General features: G+C 45.2%; 1 protein-coding gene across 2 annotated transcripts in view; it reads left to right on the forward strand.

The window, feature by feature from the left end:
• Positions 1-23,443, forward strand: part of ETV6 (ETS variant transcription factor 6) — a 121,150-nt gene that overhangs the window by 81,358 nt on the left and 16,349 nt on the right. For both annotated transcript variants that reach the window (XM_035137312.3, XM_060275160.2), the window contains exons 3-4: positions 15,345-15,509; positions 16,151-16,285. In XM_035137312.3, the coding sequence (XP_034993203.1) occupies positions 15,345-15,509; positions 16,151-16,285 (300 nt within the window). The remainder of the gene's footprint in view (positions 1-15,344; positions 15,510-16,150; positions 16,286-23,443) is intronic.

Below are 23,443 nucleotides of genomic sequence, written 5' to 3' on the forward strand. Positions count from 1 at the left end.
GGATGTGGCTATTTGTTGCTCCCACTTTTGTTTGTTTAAAGGGAAATGTCCAGCCCCCACCCCAATTTTTAGCTGTATTCAGTTCTTTTTCAGGGAATATGGAGAAACCACACATTGTGCAGACACCTGGGTCTGGCAACCAAGGTCCCTGCCACATAATTGCAGTTATTACAGTTCAGTCTGCTGCAAGAAAGGGGCAGGCAAGCAGAGGTTGACAGTTGCTTCCCTTGACCATCACTCTTCTGCTGAAAAGTCTCTTTTGGGAAGGCAGAAATGCCCCCCAATTTTTTGGGTTTAACGAAATAATTAATGGGGGGGGGGGAGGAGCGCGGCAGTGGCTTACTATAGAGGCAAGATGTCTGAAGGTTGCAGTCTTATACGGGGCAATGTTCCTCATTGCATAGAGAATGGCCCAGTTCACATATTTGGGTACTGTGGGAAACCACAAGAGTTCCCCCATATGTATGTTAAAGAGCTGTCAATAAAAAATATTAATACAAAAACACTTTCAGGGAGTTTAACCACCCTCTGACATACCTCTCTCTCTAGCATAGCTAAAGCCACTTCAGTAAATAACCATTAGGAGATTAAGCATCTTCTGTGAACAAATTGTTTGGTATGCCAAAGGGAACTTGTCTGACATTTATTTTCCACAAGCATTAAGGATCCCGATGACATCTTAATTGTCTTCACCTGGCACAGTGGCAATAAAAAATCAAAATGTGTTAGCACTTCAGTGACAAAAGGGCATTTAAAAAAATGTTCTGGGCTTTTGCTTAGCTGATATGTGGTATAATTATTTTTATCTAACATACACTAGTTCCGTTTCTGATGCAGAGACTAGACAGACAACTTATTAGTATGCTAACAAACACTTAACCTAAACTTGTTTCAGCTTCCATTTGGCTCACATGTGCAAGTGGTTAAATCTGAGAATGAAATGGAGCTAAAAGATGAGGACAGCCTGTGCGAAGAAAATAGCACTGGGCATTCTGGGCATGTTCAGAAATGCCCTGTCCCTAGTTTCATTGTTCTGGTTCCTTTCACAAAACAAGACACCTTCTCTGTGCTTAAAAGAACTTTGTCCTTTGCCCACCTTCGTGTTCAAAGGCACATGTACTGTGATGGAAAGGCAATTTGTAGACTCACTTTGAGGTGCTAACAGGGGTGCCAACTAGAATATTTGGGGCAACCAAAATGGTCAAAGGCCTGGAAACGATGCCTTATGAGGAACGGCTTAGGGAGCCGGGCATGTTTAGCCTGGAGAAGAGAAGGTTAAGGGGTGATATGATAGCCATGTTCAAATATATAAAAGGATGTCATATAGAGGAGGGAGAAAGGTTGTTTTCTGCTGCTCCAGAGAAGCGGACACGGAGAAATGGATTCAAACTTCAAGAAAGAAGATTCCACCTAAACATTAGGAAGAACTTCCTGACAGTAAGAGCTGTTCGGCAGTGGAATTTGCTACCAAGGGGTGTGGTGGAGTCTCCTTCTTTGGAGGTCTTTAAGCAGAGGCTTGACAGCCATATGTCAAGAATGCTTTGATGGTGTTTCCTGCTTGGCAGGGGGTTGGACTGGATGGCCCTTGTGGTCTCTTCCAACTCTATGATTCTATGAATAAATATTGAGGGGGCTCAGGTAAGCCCACCCCACTTAATTGATCACATGATGTAGTGACACAATTCAAATGGCAATGCCTATTAACTATTTGAATGGCCCAACCCCCTCAGCCCCTAGGAGTTGGCTCCTATGGGTGTCAACGTTTTAAAGACAATAGTTCCCGCACTTGTTCCTAGCCTTTCCAAGCCACCTTAAGACGTATTCACTAAACACGCTTAGGGTTGCCAGACTGTCAATTGTGGCAGGAATCAAAAAGTTCCATGATTATGTGTACGGTCACCATTTCTCCATTGAAACGGACCACAAACCACTGTTAGGGTTGTTCAACCCAAACAAACGCCACAAATTCTCTCCCCCAGAATGTTGCGTCGGTCGATATTCCTGAACAGGTTCCAGTACACCTTGACCCATGTGCCGGGGAAATGGTTGTGCCACACTGATGCGCTGAGTTGATTGCCCCTTCCTGGTGGGAGCGATGGGGATCCTGCTCCGGCGGAGCGCATTATGATGCTAGAAACACTTCTGGGGGCCCCTGTAACAGCTACTGATATAGCTGAGAAAATGGGGAAAGATGCCGTTCTCTCCTGTGTGCTCACTTGGGTGAGGAGGGGGTGGCCAGGTGGTCCGCATGAAGAAAAATTCTCTTATGTGACAAGGCAGCATGAGTTGTCCATGCATAAGGGTTGTCTCCTGTGGGGAGATAGGGTGATCATCCCAGCACCACTGAGAAACAGGGTTCTTGAGACGCTTCACATGGAACACCCGGGAATGGTCAGGATGAAGTCACTAGCCCGATGTTATGTGTGGTGGCCTGGAATGGACCAGAACGTAGAACAATGGGTACAAACATGCAAGGCATGCCAAGAGGTGCGGCCAGAAGTGGCCAGAGCACCGGTCCACTGGTGGGAGCAGTCCAGGACTCCCTGGAGCTGGCTGCACTTAGATTTTGTTGGGCCATTCCAAGGGAAGGTCTTTTTGGTTATTGTTGATGCATATTCCAAATTTTTAGAAGTGGCGATGGTCCCTATCATGGCATCAGCCGCCGTAATCAAGGTGTTGAGGCAGCTGTTTGCAACCCACGGGTTACCTGAGACCATCGTATCAGATAATGGGGCATGGTAAAACATGGTATGTTCCTCAGAGCCAGGCACTTAAGAGAAACAAAAGTGTGTCCATTGTAAAATGGACAAGTGGTGCCTGGTTGATGCAAATATGTGTTGAAATTTTCACTGCCTTTGTGCTTCACTGTCTGAGAATGGGAGAGGAAGAAATAGCAAATTGCCAGCAAGGAAATAATGTCTGAAAGCTCTAAAGAATGGAAAGAATTAAGAACCAAGAGAGGCCATTGGGGTGAACAAAGTCCGGCTGGAAAATAAAACAGCCCTAATGTTTTTGGAAGCAAGTGTGGAACTAGCCCTAGTGTACAAATTAGTCCCCTGGCCTGTTCCTAGTCTATCTATTCCCTTGAGTGTTGTTGATATTCTGCCTTCAGACTTAATAAGGAAGGTAATAATTACAACTGGAATGCAGAGGACAAAGGTAGGCTTCAGGCTTAAGTCTGGTATGGAAACAGGGGAAAATATCCAGGGAGTAGAATGAATGAATGAATGAATGAATGAAGTAGTTGAAGAGGCCAGGTAAGTCCGAAGTGGTATCAATGAGGGTATGAAATTATCAGGCAAAGAACTAATCTCGGTGCTTACTGATATATGGTACAATTGTGACCTGACCTTATTGAAAAGTGTAACTTCAGGTGCAATGCAAATCAATATGAAATTATTATTATTATTATTATTATTATTATTTCATATTGATTTACATTGCCTCAAAAGTTACACTTTTCAATGAGGTCATTTCACAATACAGTATAGACATAGTTCTGCCAGTATCTTGTGCTCTGTTTTGTTCTTCAAAGCTAGCAATAGATCCAGGTGAGTAGGGTTGCAAACTGACCAGGAAAACAACGGCCTGGATTATTTTTTGTCTTTGCCTTAGTTGCTTAAAAACCAGAATTTGACTTAGTCAAGTGGGATTTTAACACAAAGCCATGAGTTGTGTAACCTTGAGCACAGCCCAGCTTGCACCTAACACCAACCCAAGCCACAAAGGCACGAGGCAAGAGCAGCTGGAAGACAAACCAAACTTTTCAGAAACAAATCATGACTACGGTAATCTGTGAGACGACTCATATCTTGTTAAAATCAACTGTGGGTTAGGTAAAGGTAATTGTAAAGGACCCCTGGACCAGTCGAATTTGACAATGGGGTGCAGCACTCATCTCACTTCCGGCCAAAGGGAGCTGGCATTTGTCTGCAGATAGCTTTCCGGGTCATGTGACCAGCAGGACTAAACCACTTCTGGCGCAACAGAACAGAAAGGCTGGGACGGGTGGCAGAGCCAGGCCCCCAAACAAGTGTCACTTGCTGCCTCTCGCACTTGTCGCCTGCTGCCACCGTTGCCACTGCCACTGGCAACTCTGTTGCCCTACCATCGATGCCCCAAGGAGGTGGGAGAGCCATTTTCTGTTTTGGCTCATGTGGAATAGTGTCCTGGGCCAGCCCTGCTCTGAAGGTGATCTTAAGGAGGGACAGGATCATATTGGGGTTAGGGGAACAGAAGGCTTCCTTTCCCAAACTTTTTAGACAAGTCTTGAATGGTTGTTTCTGGAAAGAAACTGGAAGCCATTTAAAATGTTATTTAACACCATTGAAGTTACAAGTACAGCAAGTATTTGTAAACTGGCTGGCTGCTGTGTTCCGACTGGTTGAAGCTTCTGAAGGTATTTTCATGTATGGGAACATACATGTGGGAACATGGTATGGGTATTAACCAGAGGATAGATAATTGTAGCAAGCCTGTCTCTCCAGTGATGAAAGATGTGTCACGCCACACATATGCCACCTTGGCATCAAGAGTCGGCTGAATTTGAGCACCTCTTAGCTGCAAACATTTGAGGGGGAGCGAAACCCCATCCAAAAGAGGGACTAAGCCTCCGTTTATGAGCCTTCATTCAGTTCAATACCAGCTTGGTGCCCATTTTAATATGTAGTAAATTACATGATGTGTTGCTCACATGAAACAACTAAAAAGACATGTAGGGGACAATTAGAATCTGCCCCTGCAGTAGAAGTTTGCACATCATGGGAGAAGAAAGGCAGACCAGTTATGTAACCAACTTGCAAGCTCTCTGTTTATTCTCACTTAAGCAGATATGCACCGAAACAAATGTAAGGTGGTGATAAAAGCTAAGAGGAATGTCTGTTGGACCACAGGAAATTTCCTGTGCAGGAAGAGATCTTTGGAACTTCCTGTGGAGGAGGAGTGCATTGTGGGTCTGTTGGCAGGAGCCTCTTGACCACAGCTGCAGTTAACTGGATGGAGGGGAGGGGGTGGAGGAGAAGGTGGGAGGGAAGGATCATTATCAGATGTCTGCTATAATGCAATCCAGAAATAGAATTTGAACTATGTAGTTGTGTGTGTGTTTTTAATATATTTCCCTTCTCAGTGTTGCAGGGACAAGCATTCAATCAAAGTTGTGGATTTGTGGTGAAAGTTGCTCATATGCAGGAAGTGAAAAACTAGCTGTAGCAAGATTCTTCTGTACGTGTGAGAGATCCAAGGGCTGTAAAGGGCCATTGCAATCATGCTCTCTGGCCCCAGGAAGCAAAATGGAGCAGCAGGCAGAGATCATTTAGTGGGAAGGGTTGGCTTGGACGCTGATGGTGGGATGTAGGAAAGTGTGGCATGTGTTCCACGGATTTTTTTATTTTTATTCTACAACATTTATATTGTGCTTGATTGTAATAAAACCTCTCAGTGGCTTAAAAGGTAAAGGGACCCCTGGCCATTAGGTCCAGTCGTGACGAACTCTGGGGTTGCGGCGCTCATCTCGCTTTACTGGCTGAGGGAGCCGGCATACAGCTTCCAGGTCATGTGGCCAGCATGACAAAGCTGCTTCTGGCGAACCAGAGCAGCGCACGGAAATGCCGTTTACCTTCCCAGCGGAGCGGTACCTATTTATCTACTTGCACTTTGACGTGCTTTCGAACTGCTAGGTTGGCAGGAGCTGGGACTGAGCAACGGGAGCTCACCCCGTCACAGGGATTCAAACTGCCGACCTTCTGATCAGCAAGCCCTAGGCTCTGTGGTTTAACCCACAGCGCCACCCGCGTCCCCTCAGTGGCTTACAAAATGATGAAAATGATTAGTAAAAGACAGGTATTTTAGAAATGTTCAAAAGATTATTAAGATCAATGCTATAGTAGCAAAAAGGGATTAAAACACATATCAGTACTCTGCATGTCTGGATAGGTTTGCAAAAAAAATAAAATGTAAGTAGGCACTGAGAATAGTACAATGAAGGCACTTGCCTGATTTAAAGAGTTCCCGTGTGGCAGGTGCTGCCACAACTAACAGATCCATTTCTTACAAGCACCTGTAACAGTGTCGGTTCCACAGATTGAAGCAGTCAGTCTAGTGAGCATAAACAGAGTAAGGCAACCCTGCAAGGTGGCACATGTACACCTTCATTACTGCCTTTGAACTTCCAGGGCTAGAGTGGGCATTCTTTGAACTGGGTATGCCTTTTATAGATTTACACTGCAATCCTGTACAATTGTACTTGGAGACAGAGCTGTAGCTGGGTGATCTTGCGCCCCTGGCAAAACCATCCAGGTTGCACCCCCTAACCACGGACAAATTAGCTCTTCTTTCTGCCTGCCTCCAACCCCGCCCCCATTTCAATTCACCCTCTATTTAAAACCTTTTCTTATGAGGCAATAATCAATATTCTTATTTATAGACATATTTATGGGCATATTTTTAGCTGATTTTGTGCCCCACTTTGCCACCACCCCAGCTATGACCCTGCTTGGAGAAGAGAGCTGAATTAAATATCACTTACTTCCAAATAAGTGTGACAACCTATACCCACTTACCTGGATGTAAGACCCATTAAGCTCAATGGGACTTACTTTTGAGTAGACATTTATATATGATTGTGTTACCTGAAGGTAAAATATTTACCAGAAGGTAAAATATTAATTTCTCAATTTTTTTTATCAGTGCAGTGAGCTGCTTTGGGAATGTTTCTTTGCACTGTGTAGTTCAAACTGCACCTGCCCAACTGCCATTGCACTGGAGCACAAAAAATAAGTAGCTACCTGTTAATAATTCCAATTCCAGTTCAGTCTGGTGGGATAAAGATATAGCTATAAATTGAGTCTATGTTTCCTAAGCTATCAAGACAACTGATGCTTCCCTTCATGCCCGCCTTACCTGGGCTATCCCTGGAATAGTAAATGTTCATGTGACCAGGGTCTGATCCAATAACTTAAAACAATAATTCTTCATTTCCAAATCAATTTAATGCTGCCTCAGCCTCCTCACCAAAAGAACTTAAATGCTGTTTCAGCTTTTCACTTGCTGTTTTTGTTATACTGTGGAACTTGTTTGCCCGATAAGCACTTCCCCACAGGAAATTTCCTATGACGGAAAACGCTGGGGAAACTTCCTGTCAGAGAGGATGCTGGAGGGTGCAGATAATAGAAACATTCTAAACCTCAGACCACAGCGACTATTGGGGGGGGGGTCAGAATAACTTGTGGGAGGAAAGAACAAAAACTAGCTAATCTAGATAGGCATATAACAAGACTTGTTATGTTGGAAGCCAGATGTTCTGAATTCTCTTCCAGACATAGAAGAAATGAAGTGGCCCTCATAGTCAACAAAAGAGTGGCAAAAGCAGTTTCTATATACATTCTTCTTTCGATGGACTTCTTTCTTCCTTCCATCCCTGAGCATACAACATTCTTGCTGCTGTCGATGCATACATAAATAGGACCTTGGGTAATACTTCTCCTATATATATAGAAAAGCCTCTGGGTTTTTTTTAACAAAAGTTATTTTAAACATTTTAAAAATTCATTATAAATCATTTCCCAGAAGGCTTTTGCTAAATACCATTGGTACATCATTTTCATATAATTCTCTTTTAATGAACAGCAAGCAGTAAATCTTAAATACACATTCCACAACTTTTCCCTTGAATCAAGTTGTATATTATGACCCACATCTGTATCATTACAGATTTTACTTCTTCATCTTTTGTCTCCCATTCCAGCAACATTTTATATATTTTTGACAGAACCTTTTTGTTATTTTCCAATAAGTCTTTTTAATCTCGAGAGTTCTTTCCTAAATCCCACCCCTTTATCCATTTTAAAAATGTCATTTAGCTGATGATATTGGAGCCAATCAGCTAACAAATGCCTTATACAGTGGTACCTCTGGTTACGAACTTAATTCATTCCGGAGGTCCGTTCTTAAGCTGAAACCGTTCTTATCCTGAGGCGCGCTTTCGCTAGTGGGGCCTCCTGCTGCGCGCGCACCTGCAGCACACGATTTCCGTTCGCATCCTGGGACAAAGTTTGCAACCAGGAGCAGCTACTTCTGGGTTAACGGAACTCGTAACCTGAAGCGTTCATAACCAGAAGTGTTCGTAACCAGAGGTACCGCTGTATTCTCATAGTTCTTCAGTTACAGCTGATTTCCCTCCACCAATAATAATAATAATATGATTATGATGATGATGATGAAAACCTACACTATCAAATTCTCTACTGAAACACAGTACAGTACATGAATTAAAATGCCTATCAGTTGACTGGTCGGCAGTGGCGGAGCATTCCCCGCTGGCACCCAGGACAGGGTGTGCCATGGTGGCATGGCTCACCGGAGCAACCTCCGCCGAATGGAGCTTAGAAGGACACAACAGCTCATGATGCGACAGGACATCGTGAGGAATGCAAACCCCCCCCCTCAAAAAAAAACACCTGTGCCCAGGGCAACAGGCCCCCACCGACCCACTAGGCTTCTGCTGGTTAGATACTGTCAGTTGACCACCAGTTACTTGATCACGTCAGATTTCTGTGAAGAGCACCCTCACACAAGAAGTGTCTGACTTTTTCATTGTATCTTGTTGTCATCTTATAGCAGTGGCAGGAAATATTAGGGCCCTTGCTCTCCCAGCCTGCAAGAAGCATAGTCACACATGCATAAACGTTTAGGAGGTCTCCTGCTTTCTTTATTCTCAATTAAGTCACATGGTTCTCATCCTGAGCAAGTGATGTAACTGCAGGAATCTATGAACAGAAACCAGTATGAAGCAGCAATTCTTGCTGTGGGCAACTGCAGCAGACCTTAGGCTCATGGGCTGTCCCTGCCCTTCCCCTTCTCTGGTACAGCCATAAGGAGGCAATTGGAAGTTTTCACTTCCAACATGCTGCACATTGTGATTTTGTCTGAACCCTAAAAAGGTAAAGGTAAAGGACCCCTGACATGGGACCCAGGTGGCGCTGTGGTTAAACCACAGAGCCTAGGGCTTGCTGATCAGAAGGCCGGCGGTTCGAATCCCTGTGACGGGGTGAGCTCCCGTTGCTTGGTCCCAGCTCCTGCCAACCTAGCAGTTCGAAAGCACGTCAAAATGCAAGTAGATAAATAGGAACCACTACAGCGGGAAGGTATACGGCGTTTCCATGTGCTGCTCTGGTTTGCCAGAAGCGGCTTTGTCATGCTGGCCACATGACCCGGAAGCTGTACGCTGGCTCCCTCGGCCAATAATGCGAGATGAGCGCGCAACCCCAGAGTCGGTCACGACTGGACCTAATGGTCAGGGGTCCCTTTACCTTTACCTTTAAAGGACCCCTGACAGTTAAGTCCAGTTGCAGATGACTCTGGGGTTGCGGCGCTCATCTTGCTTTACAGGCCAAGGGAGCTGGTGTTTGTCCGCAGACAGTTTTTCCTGATCATGTGGCCTGCATGACTAAGCTGCTGCTGGTGCAACGGAACACCCAAAACCAGAGCAGCGCACGGAAATGCCATTTACCTTCCCTGCCGGAGCACTACCTATTTATCTGCTTGCACTTCTTGGCATGCTTTCAAATTGCTAGGCTGGGACTGAACAACGGAAGCTCACCCCGTCATGGGGATTCGAACCACCAACCTTCTGATCGGTAAGCCCAAGAGGCTCTGGTTTAGACCACAGCACCATCTGTGTCTCTATGTCTGAACCCTAAACTGTGCCTAATAAAATATAACCCATGGTTTGAAGTAGGCATTTCAGGTATGGACAAAATGGCAAGCTAATGTTTCTTCCAAAAATGGAAGCCTTTTGCCATACCTTCATTAAAATTTGGTAGAGTTATTGGGGCCATAAAATTGCAGGCTGAATGCTGCCTGCAGACCACAAGGTGACACTGCTTTATTTTGACTAGTCTGGGGAAAAGGTTACTCACCTTTGCACTCCTAAGAAAAGGAAATAAATTTTCAGGTTCTAAGAAATACAGATAATCTGTAGTTTAATGCTGCTTTTCCTTTTTTGTACTTCGTATGCAGCATATGCAATCTGCTAACATATGGGCTTGTATGCTGACACTATGCCTTAGTTAGGGTTGCTGTATTTTGGAAAGCAAAAAAGAGGGAAAAATTGCTTCTACCACACCTGCTGAAATTCCCCTTTCCACGCCTGCACGTCCTGCTAAAGGTGCAGAAGCTCCTTTCTGCCTTCTCACCTGGCGATGCTGCTCCAGATCCTCTTGCATCCTCTAAAATCAAAGCCTTCCTATCCCTTAGCAGAAGTAATTTCCTCCAGCTCTACATGCATCGCCCTGGAAGGCCCCACAGCCCCATTTCCTCCCTGCTTTCCAGTCCTCCAGCCTCCAGACACCCTCCCCGGCACCCTCTCTCCGCACAACCCCTTGCTCTTAGCACCCAGCATCCTGCACACTCTTCCTCTTTGCAGCACCAATTGTTCCCAGCCTCTGCAGGCAGCCTTCATGCTTCAACCCTCCCTTAATGCACATTGTACATAACTTCCCCTGCTGCTAGACAGCACCATTGTTATCAAGGGGTAGTCAGTTTGTGTGGCAAAATGCACTTGTGGCCTCCTTCCCTCTCGCCCTTGGAGAATAAAGAGTGCAATGAATAAAAAACAGCTATTGCTAATTGGAGTGAAGGCAGTTGGAGGAAAGTACATTTTCATGTTGGGCTTTCATGGTAGAGAGCTGTGGGGATGGGATTCCATGCATCCCTAGATTTTTTTTCTGGTCTGTTTGGGTCTAATAATAATTCAGTGTAAACACTGTGTAAACATTGTGGGCTGTAGTTCACGAAAAGCATACACTACAAGTCTGTTGGCTTTGCTACAGTAGCCTAATGGAATTTGTCACTATTTTGTCCTTGTTATTGTAAATAAAAACTGTAGAGTGAGGATGGTCAGCCTCAGAGATTTAATAAATAAAAAAATAAATTATAATAAAGATTGGCATAAGATTTAGTAGTGAATCATAGAATCACAGAATCATAGAGTTGGAAGAGACCACAAGGCCCATCCAGTGTTTTGGGATTGATAAGCACAACAAAGGCAGAACTTGATGAGTGAGAGGTAGAGCCTGTAAAAATCTAATGGAATTTGGAGGGGATGGAAAACACTAGGAGAAACTTAAAGGTAAAGGGACCCCTGACCATTACTGGTAGGTCCAGTCGTGACCCACTCTGGGGTTGCGGCGTTCATCTCACGTTATTGACTGAGGGAGCTGGCGTACAGCTTCCAGGTCATGTGGCCAGCATGACTAAGCCGCTTCTGGAAAACCAAAGCAGCACACGGAAACGCCATTTACCTTCTCGCTGTAGCGGTTCCTATTTATCTACTTGCACTTTGACTTGCTTTCGAACTGCTAGGTTGGCAGGAACTGGGACCGAACAACGGGAGCTCACCCCGTTGCGGGGATTCGAATCGCCAACCTTCTGATCGGCAAGCCCTAGGCTCTGTGGTTTAACCCACAGCGCCACTTGGAGTAGAGCTAATGTAGAAACCTGGTAGCTTATTGCTAGAGACTAGTGGTCTAAGAGTGGAGCCTAAAAATTTGGATTTTATCAGTTTTTCAGGTCTCAGTATCTTATATAACCAGTTAATGTAGCTACATATAAACATTCAGAAATACACCAACAATCTGTGTGATTGTGTGATACATTCTGTGTGCCTGAAACCATAATTGTTCTGAATCCCTTCCAATGAAACTACTACTTTTTAATTTTTTTAAAAAAGTTTCCTAGTTGTCATGATGACTGGTAAAATCTTTGAAATGCAGCTTTGATGTGCAAGACCTGAAAGTTCAGAAACACAGAAGACCAATAGCAAAGCTTACATTTTATTTTGTTAGCAAGCCCTTACTGTAAAATGTATTCTCTTGATTGGGGATGGGGGTTGACTCATAATTTTGAGCATCTGTGGCTGGCAAAACATCCCACTTTCCTTTATCCTGATCTTCTGTTCTGAAATGCCCCCTGCCCTTTCTTCCCAGCTTCAATTTCAAGGCTGGTATGTTTTTTGCCAGGATTGCGTGGTTGGACAGAGTCTTGATGCTGTAATTAGAGATGGTTGCTCCCCCCCTTTTTTTATGATGTGCAGGACTTGCCTTTGGGTCTTCTAGTTCCTTAGCTGCTTTCCATTCCCCTACCCACTAGAAATGCATTCTACCCACCCCCTCACACAGAAGCCTTCCAGTTAAATAACTTTCTTCCCCCACCCTGTGGAAATGTCCTGCAGCACCACAGAGCAGTTGTATAGGGTGGGGTGTGGTGGGGAAGTAATCCTCTTGGAGGTACTCTTGGAATTCCTTATATTGTAACCACAAGCTTCACCTTGTAGCCCTGAACATTTAGCCTTCTCCCATTCCACCTGTGGCCATGCCCTACTTTAAAAATAAGAAGATGTGAAGTGGCAAGGAAAAGTACAGCGCATGTACAGAGCGGCCTCCACCCCCATTGGCATCTTCCTTCCAAGGAAGACACTGGCAGCATCCTCAGCACACAGCCCAATTTAAAAACAAAACAAAATTATCATCTAAAATCAACAGGAAAAGCCAGAGTTGAATGCGGAGTTTAGCATTGATGTGATCTAGAAGTAAAGCAGCAAGCTGGAGAGAGTCAGAAGAACATTTGAGAGCAATGTTTGATTTCTGTTTGAATTCAAGGTTGTGGCTATGGGAGAAGCAAGAGTCTTTTGGAGTGTTAATGCTGCAGATCCCTCCATTGTAGATTCAGGTTGTATATACCGGGTATGTGTAAATAACCCCGCGACGGGGTGAGCTCCCGTTGCTCGGTCCCAGCTCCTGCCAACCTAGCAGTTCGAAAGCACGTCAAAATGCAAGTAGATAAATAGGGACCGCTCTGGCGGGAAGGTAAACGCTGTTTCCGTGCGCTGCTCTGGTTCGCCAGAAGCGGCTTAGTCATGCTGGCCACATGACCTGGAAGCTGTACGCCGGCTCCCTCAACCAATAATGTGAGATAAGCGTCGCAACCCCAGAGTCGGTCACGACTGGACCTAATGGTCAGGGGTCCCTTTACCTTTTAAACCATATATCATAAAGATAACACAGTCTCCGCTATGCCTCATTCCCCAAAGGAAACAAGAATCCTGGGTAAAGTGCCTGGAACTGCTGGCCTCTTGCACTGCTCAGAAATTGGTGTGGGTGCAACACTGGTATTAGAAGTGGGATCTGTGGTTCCTTGAGGACGGCCTGTGAGTGAGATGTGCCTGAGTCAAGATGGAGGGAAGAATAGCAACACTCCTTGAGGGACTTAAGAAAACGAAGCAGCAAGAAACCCGGCAGTTGCATAAAATGGAACAGCTGCTAGCAGAGTGACTGAGAAGCCTCTGTGGACAGAAAACTTTCAACAGGGGATTGAAAGTGACCCAGAAACCCAGCTGCAAGGCACCCAGATGGAAACAGTGGCCAAAGAGATCCAGAGGGTGGATGGGCAGCTGAGGGGCCGGGACTGCGAAGAGAGGCAGTTGGTACCGGAGCTGAAGGCAAGGGAGAAGACAATGCTTTGTAGAAGGGGGGGAGCTGTCTGGAGCTGAGGAGCTGCTGGTGGTTGATTTCTTCACCTCTTGGGAGTCTGCTGTGGAAGACAGGGTGCAAGAGATGTGCACGCATGAGCAGGAGGAATTGGAGGTGTGGGTGAACATGTACCGTAAGAGGAGCATAAAATGGAGCCTGCCAGTGCCTTCTCTCTTATAATGGCAATGACACTCACCTGAGAGGTGCCAGAACTGAGTTCCAGCTGAAAGAAAGCCCTGGAGCCTGCTGAATTGCTGCAGGAGGAGATGCTAGAGAAGGCCATATACAGTACCTGTGGATACCAGGTGCTTGGGTACACAGAATCCACCTGTCCAGAGTGGCTGGGGAATCCTAGCCAGATGGGCAGAGTATTATTATTAATAATAATAATAATAATAATAATAATAAATGTTGTTGTTGTCACCATGCTTTGATTGTGTGTCTCCAGATGGGCTGATGTTAATAGGTTTTTATGAACTAATCCCAATGGCATTGTTGGACGTGTAAAGGGACGTGTCAGACAGACATTTTTAAGACATTGTTAATTGTTAACTCATCAGTTAATAATATACATAAATGAAGGTTCTGTAGTAAATTGGGTAGATTTCCCGGAAATGTATATAATTCATGAATATATGTAATAATCCATTTAAATCCATTTAGCTTCATTTCTGTGTGATTGATTATTTATGGTAATGGTTATCATTGCTGCATAGATATTTAGGTGTAAATATGAATGTAGATAAGGATTTCAGTCTAGGTATTGTACATGGCACATAACCTTGATGATAAAATTTTGGCATAGGAGCTGGATTGTTTCTCTCTTTTCAAAGACAATTCTTAACATAATTGGAAATATGAGCATGAAAAAAGGGAAATAAAAGGTTTATGAAAATTTATTTTAAAGTAGTAGGCAATGTCTTGTAAGAATCATAAAAAGGAAGTAAGAACAGTTGGTGAGGAATTGTATTTAGAATTGGTGGAACATTTTGAGGGGTTTCAGGAATGATTAGATATAAAAGTAGAGCATATTATAGAAAAAATGGAAGAAAATATTATTTGGAAAGGTTGCCGAAATGGGCATATATTACAATAAACAAACTAATATTACATATAGTTAATGTAATTAAAGAGATTAAAGAGATTTGGGGGAAACTAGCACAACAGATTTCAGAGAGATTATAAGGATAAAGTGCAACAATGCTTGATAGCTGAGGATAGGCAATGCATAGAAGTGTTGAAATGCAGAATAGAGGACAATTTAGGCAGGAAGACAGGAATAAAAATTAGAGCTGCACCATAGATTCCTGGGGTAAGAGCATTATTGCACTGGTGTCCTGCTTGTGGGGCTCTCCACTGTGGGAAACCGAATGCTGGACTAGGTAGGCCTTCAATCGGATGCTGCAGGTCTTTTCTTATTTTCTCCTGGTGCCATTGTTGGTGGAGGGGAAGCTTTCTTCTTTTCTTGAAAAGATATTTTCGGTACCATCATAGAAGGCACAAAATGTGATTCAGATGCCCAAGTTAGGGATATGCAGTGCTTTTTTTCTTAAAAAAATGTTTAGGGGTACTCCCATTTTGACTCAAGAAAATCACCATTTTATAGTTCAAATTGGGAAAAGTAAATACAGTAAATGGACAAAAGATTTACAAAATGTTTAGGGGTATGTGTCCCCCCCAGAAAAAAGCACCTGGGATATGTATAATCCCATAACATGACGCTCGGTGAAATCCCTGTGTCAGATTCTCCCTAGTATTTTGTGGAATATTTTTGTTTTTGTTTCAGTTTCTCAGTGTGTGATTATGCAATCATTTCTCTAGGCTTGCAGCCCATTTACTGGAGCAGAGATGATGTAGCCCATTGGCTGAAGTGGGCTGAAAAGGAGTTCTCATTAAGACCCATTGACAGCAACACTTTTGAGATGAATGGCAAAGCGCTCTTGCTTTTAACCAAAGAGGATTTTCGATACAGGTCTCCACATTCGGGTAAGTACTAAGAAAAAGAAAAGGAAATATATAATGTGGCCGCATTCATGTGGGTAATGTTGTGGTACCCAGAACTAAGCCATGGTTTGACTTGGCTATATCCAAAACTTGGTTTAGTGCTTGTGGCTTGTCTAGAGTGAGATTTGAACTTAATGCTAAACTGAAACCGGACTTAGGTATGAATAGCGCAACAGCAGCATGACAGAAGTGAAGCCCCTGTGCATTTTGCTGTGAGTACCCACACACTAGGTCATTCACGCTTAGCCAGGATTTGGCCTACCAAATTGCATAGGACTGGTACACAAAAGCCCTCTTTGTGTCTCTTGGGACATAGCAACCACACCACTTGGGATAAGGGCGAGGGGGCTGAAGTACATTCTGAGAGCAGTGGGAAGCAATGGGACCTGCAATTAGTCTTGAAGTCCTGGGCAAGTTTCTGCAGGTGAAGGTGGTCCTTCAAGTACCCTGGCCCCAAGCTGTTGAAGGGCTCTAACGTTATCACAGATGAGAGCTGCATTTCAAAAGCTAGGTGTCATGGAAAGATGTTCTTGTGTCTAATGCAGAGGTTCCAGTCCAAAGTGGCCCAAACATAGGGTAACCATATATCTTTCATTCACTTGCGTGGTCTGTTTGTCTTTTAGGTGATGTGCTATATGAGCTTCTTCAGCATATCTTGAAGCAAAGGAATTCTCATGTGCTGTTTTCGCCTTTCTTCCATCCTGGGAACTCTATCCATGCTCAGCCAGATGTCATGTTACATCAAAACCATGATGAAGGTAGCAACAAATATCTCTTTGTTTGTTTATTTGTTTACAACCAGTGTTAGCTGTCGGCTTTGTGTGGAATGAAATAGGATGCTTGGGGGGATGTGAAAATGAACCCTTACATTATGACCATGGTTGTGGCTACATATTTAGAGCACTCCTCTAAAAATGATTAGAGCCTGGATAGCTCAACTGGTTAGAGCATGGTGGGGATAATGCCAAGGTTGCAGGTTTGATCCCCCTGTGGGACAGCTGCAATGCACAACCTCAGGTGTATTTCAAGGCACCTTTCAGTTCATGTGGTAAGATGTTGAGTCCCCCAACTGGCCTGGCTAGTGCATCTTGTGAACTAGATATATGGTCTAAAAAGTAATTGGAAACATGGGGGCTTTGGGGGCATAATGCCAAATCATACTTTGGAATTGGAAGCACAAATGTACGTCTCACATGCTTCCTGTTTCCTTCATGCATTACAATGACCAACTCCTGTTCCTGGTTTTCAGCAAAATGTAGTTGTGCTGTTTCATGCAAACTGCAAGTTTCACATTTCCCTTTATGCCAAGTTTGTAAACCACTATGATTTTCTGGAAACCAGGAACAGAAGTTGCTCCTTGGGGTGCATTCTCATGACAAACAGCCACATTACGTTGGAACCATAAGGCTTGATTCTCTAAGTAACTATTCCAAAGTTCTGTTGTTCAAAATTGTGTTTTAAGTTGTGCCATCTTAGTTCTTGAAAACTTGGAGCTCCTTTCTGTGCCACAAAGGCTGGACACTCCACTGCTCCCCTGTACAGTACATCCTGTACTTGTTCAAAGAAGAGATGATCAGCTGATCCCAAGACGTATTCCCTGCCTCATCTTATTTATTACTTTTTATCCCACAGAGCTATGGACATACATGGTTCCCCCTTCCTGAATTGTATCCTCACAATAACTCTGTGAGGTGAGTTAGGCTCGAACAAGCTTCCCAAGAGAGGTCTATTTCTGAGGAAGGATGTCACTGTGGTGCCAGGTCATCCTTGTTTAAGTTCAATTCTTGTGCCCTTTGGGCTCTCTTACCAACTGGTATCTCAATCCCCTTCCCTGTTCTTTCAGGGTATGGGCTACATCGGAGATACGTGCAGGACTGGAACCTGGCATCACAATGACATTGGTAACTGTTTGCTCATGCAGTTTGTGATCAAACCATGCAGGCAAAGACAAAAAGCACCAATGATCAACAGATTGTCTGGTTTTGCAAAGTACTGTGCAGGCAATTTCACAAGAAGCTGATCTTTGAGATTGAGTACACAACACTTCATAAGACCTGATCTGATGATCATCTGAGCTTGCAAGGCCAGGTGCACAGTGCCTAATTTCAAAGCCTGTCACCTTTGATGGACACCTGATCAAGGGCACCTGCCATTGGAGTTTGCAATGTCAAGTGCAGAACACTTTGCAGAAGACTTGTAGGCACCCCACAAGCTCAGCCCAGCTGTGTCTTTACCTTCTCCATGCCTGATGTCATATATGGGCACAGCTTAGCCAACACAGTCTCACAGGCCAAATGAGGTTCCCCACCACTGCTCTACACAAAACATGTGGTGGCTGGATTTCAAGGACTGCACGTTGTTCAGCTTCTTCTATGGACACAACCCATAAGAAGGAAGACTGGTTTTTCTTCTAAGGTACAATCTACCCTGCCTGTGAGGTGTCAGACAGGAATGCCAAGACCAAGAGGTGCTGGCTAGTTCTGCAGCATCAGGTGTGCCATGGCACCTTCTGCTTCAATGGGTCTTTTTCACCTCCAGGCCCTTATATCCATACTCTACCCTTGTTTTATTGTATTCTCCAAGTGCTTGGTGAATACTTTTGGTCTTTGATCCTTTCCCCTCAGCTTTACTTCCAACCACTAAAATAAAGGCACCTCTTGGTAGAAATTAAAAGCTGAGGAGGAGCATTTTGTTTTAATTATGGATTACTTCCAGCCACAGACTCTGGGCAGTGAGGGAAGCCCTTTGTGCCAAGTCTTCGCAGGCAGGTAATGAGGGCTCCTTGTGTACTTTGAGCCACTTGTGCTGCCTCTTTCCTGTTGGTGGAAGAACTCACACAGCTAAATATAGCCCTGCACTGCCTGTTGGGTTTGTTGTTGTGTTTAATTCTTCATTGGGTTCTGTGGTATGTGTCTGCTCCAAGCAGCTCACTGTGAATGGCCATATGAGGGAAAGGGCCTGGCAATCATTCACCAGGCGATCTTTACCATTCAGTCTTGAGCGTGGTTTCTGTTTCTCTCCAGAGTGTTGTGTGCAGCAGAAAAGAACTGTTGGTGCACTGGAAGAATTAAATTGCTGGGAAACCTCAAGGGGTTTGTGCTTCTAATTCCTAGGCATGGTTTGCCATTATGTCCAAACAGCCCCAAAATCCCATCTACAAAGGAGACTGCTGGCTGCATCTCTGCACAATTTACTGCTCTGGCCTTGCCTCCTTTCCATCAGCCTCAGTGAGGCAGGGGGAATCATGTCTGTATCTGGAAAGAGCCAGTGAACCAGCCACACCTAAGATGAAGACAAATTACCTGCCCTTAAAGGAGATGTCCTGTTGCAATTTTTCCAGTCAGGAGGGGCACTCCGGGTTAGGGATTCAATGCAGAAATACAGAAAGTGGGCTCTTCTGCAGAGGAAGGGTTAACTGGGAGAGGTATTGTTTTTGTCGGTTGCTATGTTATGTGTGTCTTTTTGTGTTTTTATATACAGTGGTGCCTCACTAGATGAATTTAATTCGTTCCACGGGTCTTTTCTTATAACAAAAAATTCGTCTAGCGAATCCCATAGGAATGCATTGAATTTTTTTTGAATTTTTTTTTGCCCATAGGAACACATTAATTGAATTTCAATGCATTCCTATGGGAAACCGCGATTCGCTAGATGAATTTTTCATAAAACGAATTCGTCTAGCGAGGCAACCTCTGCTTGAAAAATCCTTTCGTTAAGCGAAAATTTCGTTAAGCAGGGCATTCGTTAAGCGAGGCACCACTGTAATAAACCAACCTGTGATCCTTGGATGAAGGGCAGTATATAAATTTAATAAATAATAATGAAAGCTCTTACATGTGCATTTATAAATACATTTTAGGCTTATGATGGAAGAGTGTATCCAGTTTTAACTGAGGATAAAATAGTTCCTTAGCTGTTACGCAGAACCTACAGACCACAGGCTATTCCATTTCAGAGAAAGAAACACATTCTTTTGAAATGTAACCCTTGCATTGGCTTAAAGGTGTCAATGTTTCATGTTATGTCTCTCTGTTGGACTGCATGCAGGAATTGTGTCAAATGACCATGGCTTATCATGCAGTGTCTGAGCAAATGGGCTCCATGAGCCCTGGGAAGCCGTGCCTTCTAGATGACACCAACTTCATTGCAGAACCTGATTGTTCATGGCAGGAACATTTATTTGGCAAAATTCCAATGCCTTCCAGAGGTGTGAAGCACCTTTTCTTCTAACGCTGCTTATACCATCCTTATGAGAAGATTTCCTTCCAGTAGCACCTTAGAGACCAACTAAGTTTGTCATTGGTATGAGCTTTCGTGTGCATGCACACTTCTTCAGATACCAAGAAGTGTGGTATCTGATAATCTGATACTAATGACAAACTTAGTTGGTCTCTAAGGTGCTACTGGAAGGAATTTTGTTTCGACTACGGCAGACCAAGACAGCTACCTACCTGTAACTACAACTTCCTTATGAGAGCACATCAGAGAACCCTATCTTGCCATCACTTTGCTATCATTTCCTGACAGAAGGGCAGAGTTTTAAGGAGATGTGAGATCAATTGAAGTGATGTCCTATCAATCAATATTTTGCATTTATTTCCATGCACATGGCAAATAATGTGCAGTGGGTGCACGTGTATACTGCATATGGTGAAATGTTTCTTACTTGCTTATTGTGACCTTCACATGCAAAAAACTTAACCCAGATACAGAAAGTGAGAGAGAAACACAATGCAAGCCTATAACCCCACCCAGAAATAATTCTCAAAAGTAATTCACATTGAGTTCTGTATGTTCATACAACTACAGACATTTTCTTTCATCCTAATTTCTGCTGCTTTTCTAGCGTATCTCTGTAGCCATGTGTCAGAGGTTATTACGGCTACTCTTGAGTAACAACTTTCCACATCCTTGTCTTTAAAAGAGTCTTTATTGGTGCACGTTATTTACAGTGTGGTGAGCTGTCGGTTTCATGTCCGCTTATTCCGTGTCAGAATCCGGCACTGCCCCTTTTTGGGACCTGGACCAACATAACAGCCTTGGGACAGCGAATCTCCTCCCCTTTCTCCTCCTCCTTAATTCCGTTGCCGGGGGAAAGGGTCTGCGCTCCGTCTTTTCCCTCTCCCCCCTTTCCGTCTCTCTCTCTTCCCGCCTGTGGAGCAGGGGCTCTCCCATGCTGCCGGAGACCTGGCTCCCTCTCTCCGCCTCCTGACTAGCCCCTTCAGACCCCGCGCTTTCCTGGCTGCTTGGGGACGAACTGCTCCTGATGAGAGGGGGAGGTTCTCTGTAATCTCTCCCCCTTACACCATGTGAACTAGAAACTATTTTTAAAATTGAGATTTCTGGAAATCTTAATGAGATCCAGTGAACTATATGCCCAGCTCTGCTCTACACATTACAGCAACATTTTGGGGTTTGTTTGTTTTTGTTTTTTAAACTCATTTATATGCCTACTATATTTCCCATAGTCCTTATTTCCCTAAGGACTCAAAGCAGCTTCCCATTTCACTCTCATAGCCACCCTGTGGGGCAGTTTAGGCAGAGAGGCAGTACCCAAAGTCACCCAATGGGCTTCAGGGTTGGAACTTGGCAGTTCAAGCCCCACACTCTGTTGGCTGCACCTGACTCCTCCTTGGACAAAAATCATGACTTGCTGTGTTCACATCAACTAGGTAATCTGGTGGCACACATGGCTCTGAAATATGCTTAAAGGGTTATTTCTTTGCAAGTCCAGTTTTAAGACATTGTTGTTCAGCCACTGCAGACAGGACATGGCCTGGCTCTGAAGTTTCACTTGCTTGTGCCCATTTTGTTATTACCGACCTGAGTAGTCAGACAAAGACAGACCTTTCTTGTTTGTGATTTGGGGCGTGTGAATCATAAAATCCACACCAATGTCGCTTCCTCCTGAGCAGTAACAAGGAATCTGGTGGTTGCTGGCAAGATCCACTGGGAGGTGGACAGCCTGATGAGTGGGCATGGAGTCAGGCTAAGGTCACAGAGCAAGTGCGGGGGAAGCATAACTTTAGAAGTCTAAGTTCACAGGGCTTCAAAGAGGTCTTTTGCTTGCACCTCATGGCAATTGTAACCACTCTGTTCTTTTTGAACAGACCCTTTAAGCCAGGGGTGTCAAACTCAAATTCATCGGGGGCCGCATCAGTAGTTTGGTCACCCTCAAAGGGCTGGTTGTGTCTGTAGGACTATGTGTCCACTCTTTATTATCATAAATTATTGCCACTGCATTCAATTATTACTGTTTTTTGTAATAATGTAAGCTCATTCCCGCCCCCACGCGGATCACAATCCTGCGTCGTGGCGCGTGTGTGGGAGGGGATGTAAACGAGGGAAATTTGAACAAAAGGTGGGGATTAACGGCTTCCGGGGGGGGGGGGCTCAACTAAACCTTCGGCAGGAAGGAGAAAGCCACTGCTGGGATTAAAAACCTGCAGATGGAAAGAGGGCTTCCCTCTCCCGCCCTGCGCACACCCAAACCCCGCTAGGCAGGATGCCACATGCTGCAACCCACCCCATGCTTTGGAGAGGGGCAGGAACATGCGGTGCAGCGCCAACTCCCTGCTTTGCTTTGCTTTTGCATCCTCCCTCCTCAGCGCCAGAGTCCCTTCCCCTCGCGCTGAGGGAGGGCAGCAGATTTCCCGAGGAGGAAGGCGGCAGCCCCAGCGGACGTGCATCTTCGCCTCAGAGCTGCTCTTCCCCCCACCCGCGCTGTTGTCATCTTCGCTGCCGCCTCTCCCTACCGGGACTGCAGGCAGAGCAGGCTTGAAAACCTCCCCCCCCCAAAAAAAAATTCCCCTCCCACCTACTCAAACCGCGAGGCGACTCCATCTGGAGCCCTACATCACGAGGGGCTGAGAGGAGGAGGCGGCAGAGCGGGAAGAGCAGGAACCCGTGCCGTCATCGCCGCCTCCCTCCCGGCCGCCCCCCGGGGAGCAGCTCCGCCGGAACTGAGAAGCCAAAGGGCGGCTCGGGGGTGGGGGGCAGAGCAAAAGCCAGGCACCCTCCCGAGTGTCTATGAGGAGAAAACGGGGGAAGAGGGAAGAGAAACCCGGCTCCATCAAGAGAGCGACTGTTGCGTTTCGCCTACTTCCCCCTCAGGCTCACTCCGCGTCCCTTTCGCCCGCTCGCTCGCCCACCTCCCGGATGCAGCCGAGGAGAGGAAGGGAAGCGGCGGGCGGCGGCTCCCCAGCGCCGCCTCACTCGCTCTTGGAGACAACAGCAAAGCCCACCAAAAAAAAAAAAAGAAATCCACCGCTGCTCTGTCCCGGCACCAGCTTTGCCGGCGGCGCCTGTAGGGCTTTCCTACCTCCTCGGCGGGCTTCCTCCTCCTCCTCCTGCATCTCACTTCCCCGTCTGGCCACTGTGCCACCGCCTCCCTCAGCCTCATTCAAAATTGAAATTCCCTGGCCAAGGCCGTCAGCGCAGCTCCAGCACCCCGGCCTCCGCCTGCAGCCCCACCCCCGGTTTTGACCCTCGGCCAATCGCAGGCTCCAGAAGTACTGTCAGCGGCTATTGTCGGCGGCGGCTACGCGGGCCACATGACGAGGTCTGGCGGGCCGGATTAGGCCCCCGGGCCTTGTGTTTGACACCCGTGCTTTAAGCCAACAATGGTAGCCACAGACTGAGGAAGTGAAGGAGCAAGTATAACAACCTAATCTAGATACGTACGTCAAGGTGTGGCAGATTTGGAGTGCCATGAAAAGGCTGAAAGTGGTTTTAGCTCCATTAAGCATTTTCTCTCTCTCCAGATTTTTGGATATATATGTAGCCATATGTTTGCTTTGTACATTTTTAATGATTTCTATTAAGTGATTAATGTGGAACAGGACGTAAATAAATGGTTTTAACAGTGTACTTTCCACATCAAGACATGATGCAATTTCCACCATTGGCAAATCTCG

The sequence above is a fragment of the Zootoca vivipara genome, chromosome 5, assembly GCF_965207765.1.
Source record: "Zootoca vivipara chromosome 5, rZooViv2.hap1.1, whole genome shotgun sequence".
NCBI lineage: Eukaryota > Metazoa > Chordata > Lepidosauria > Squamata > Lacertidae > Zootoca > Zootoca vivipara.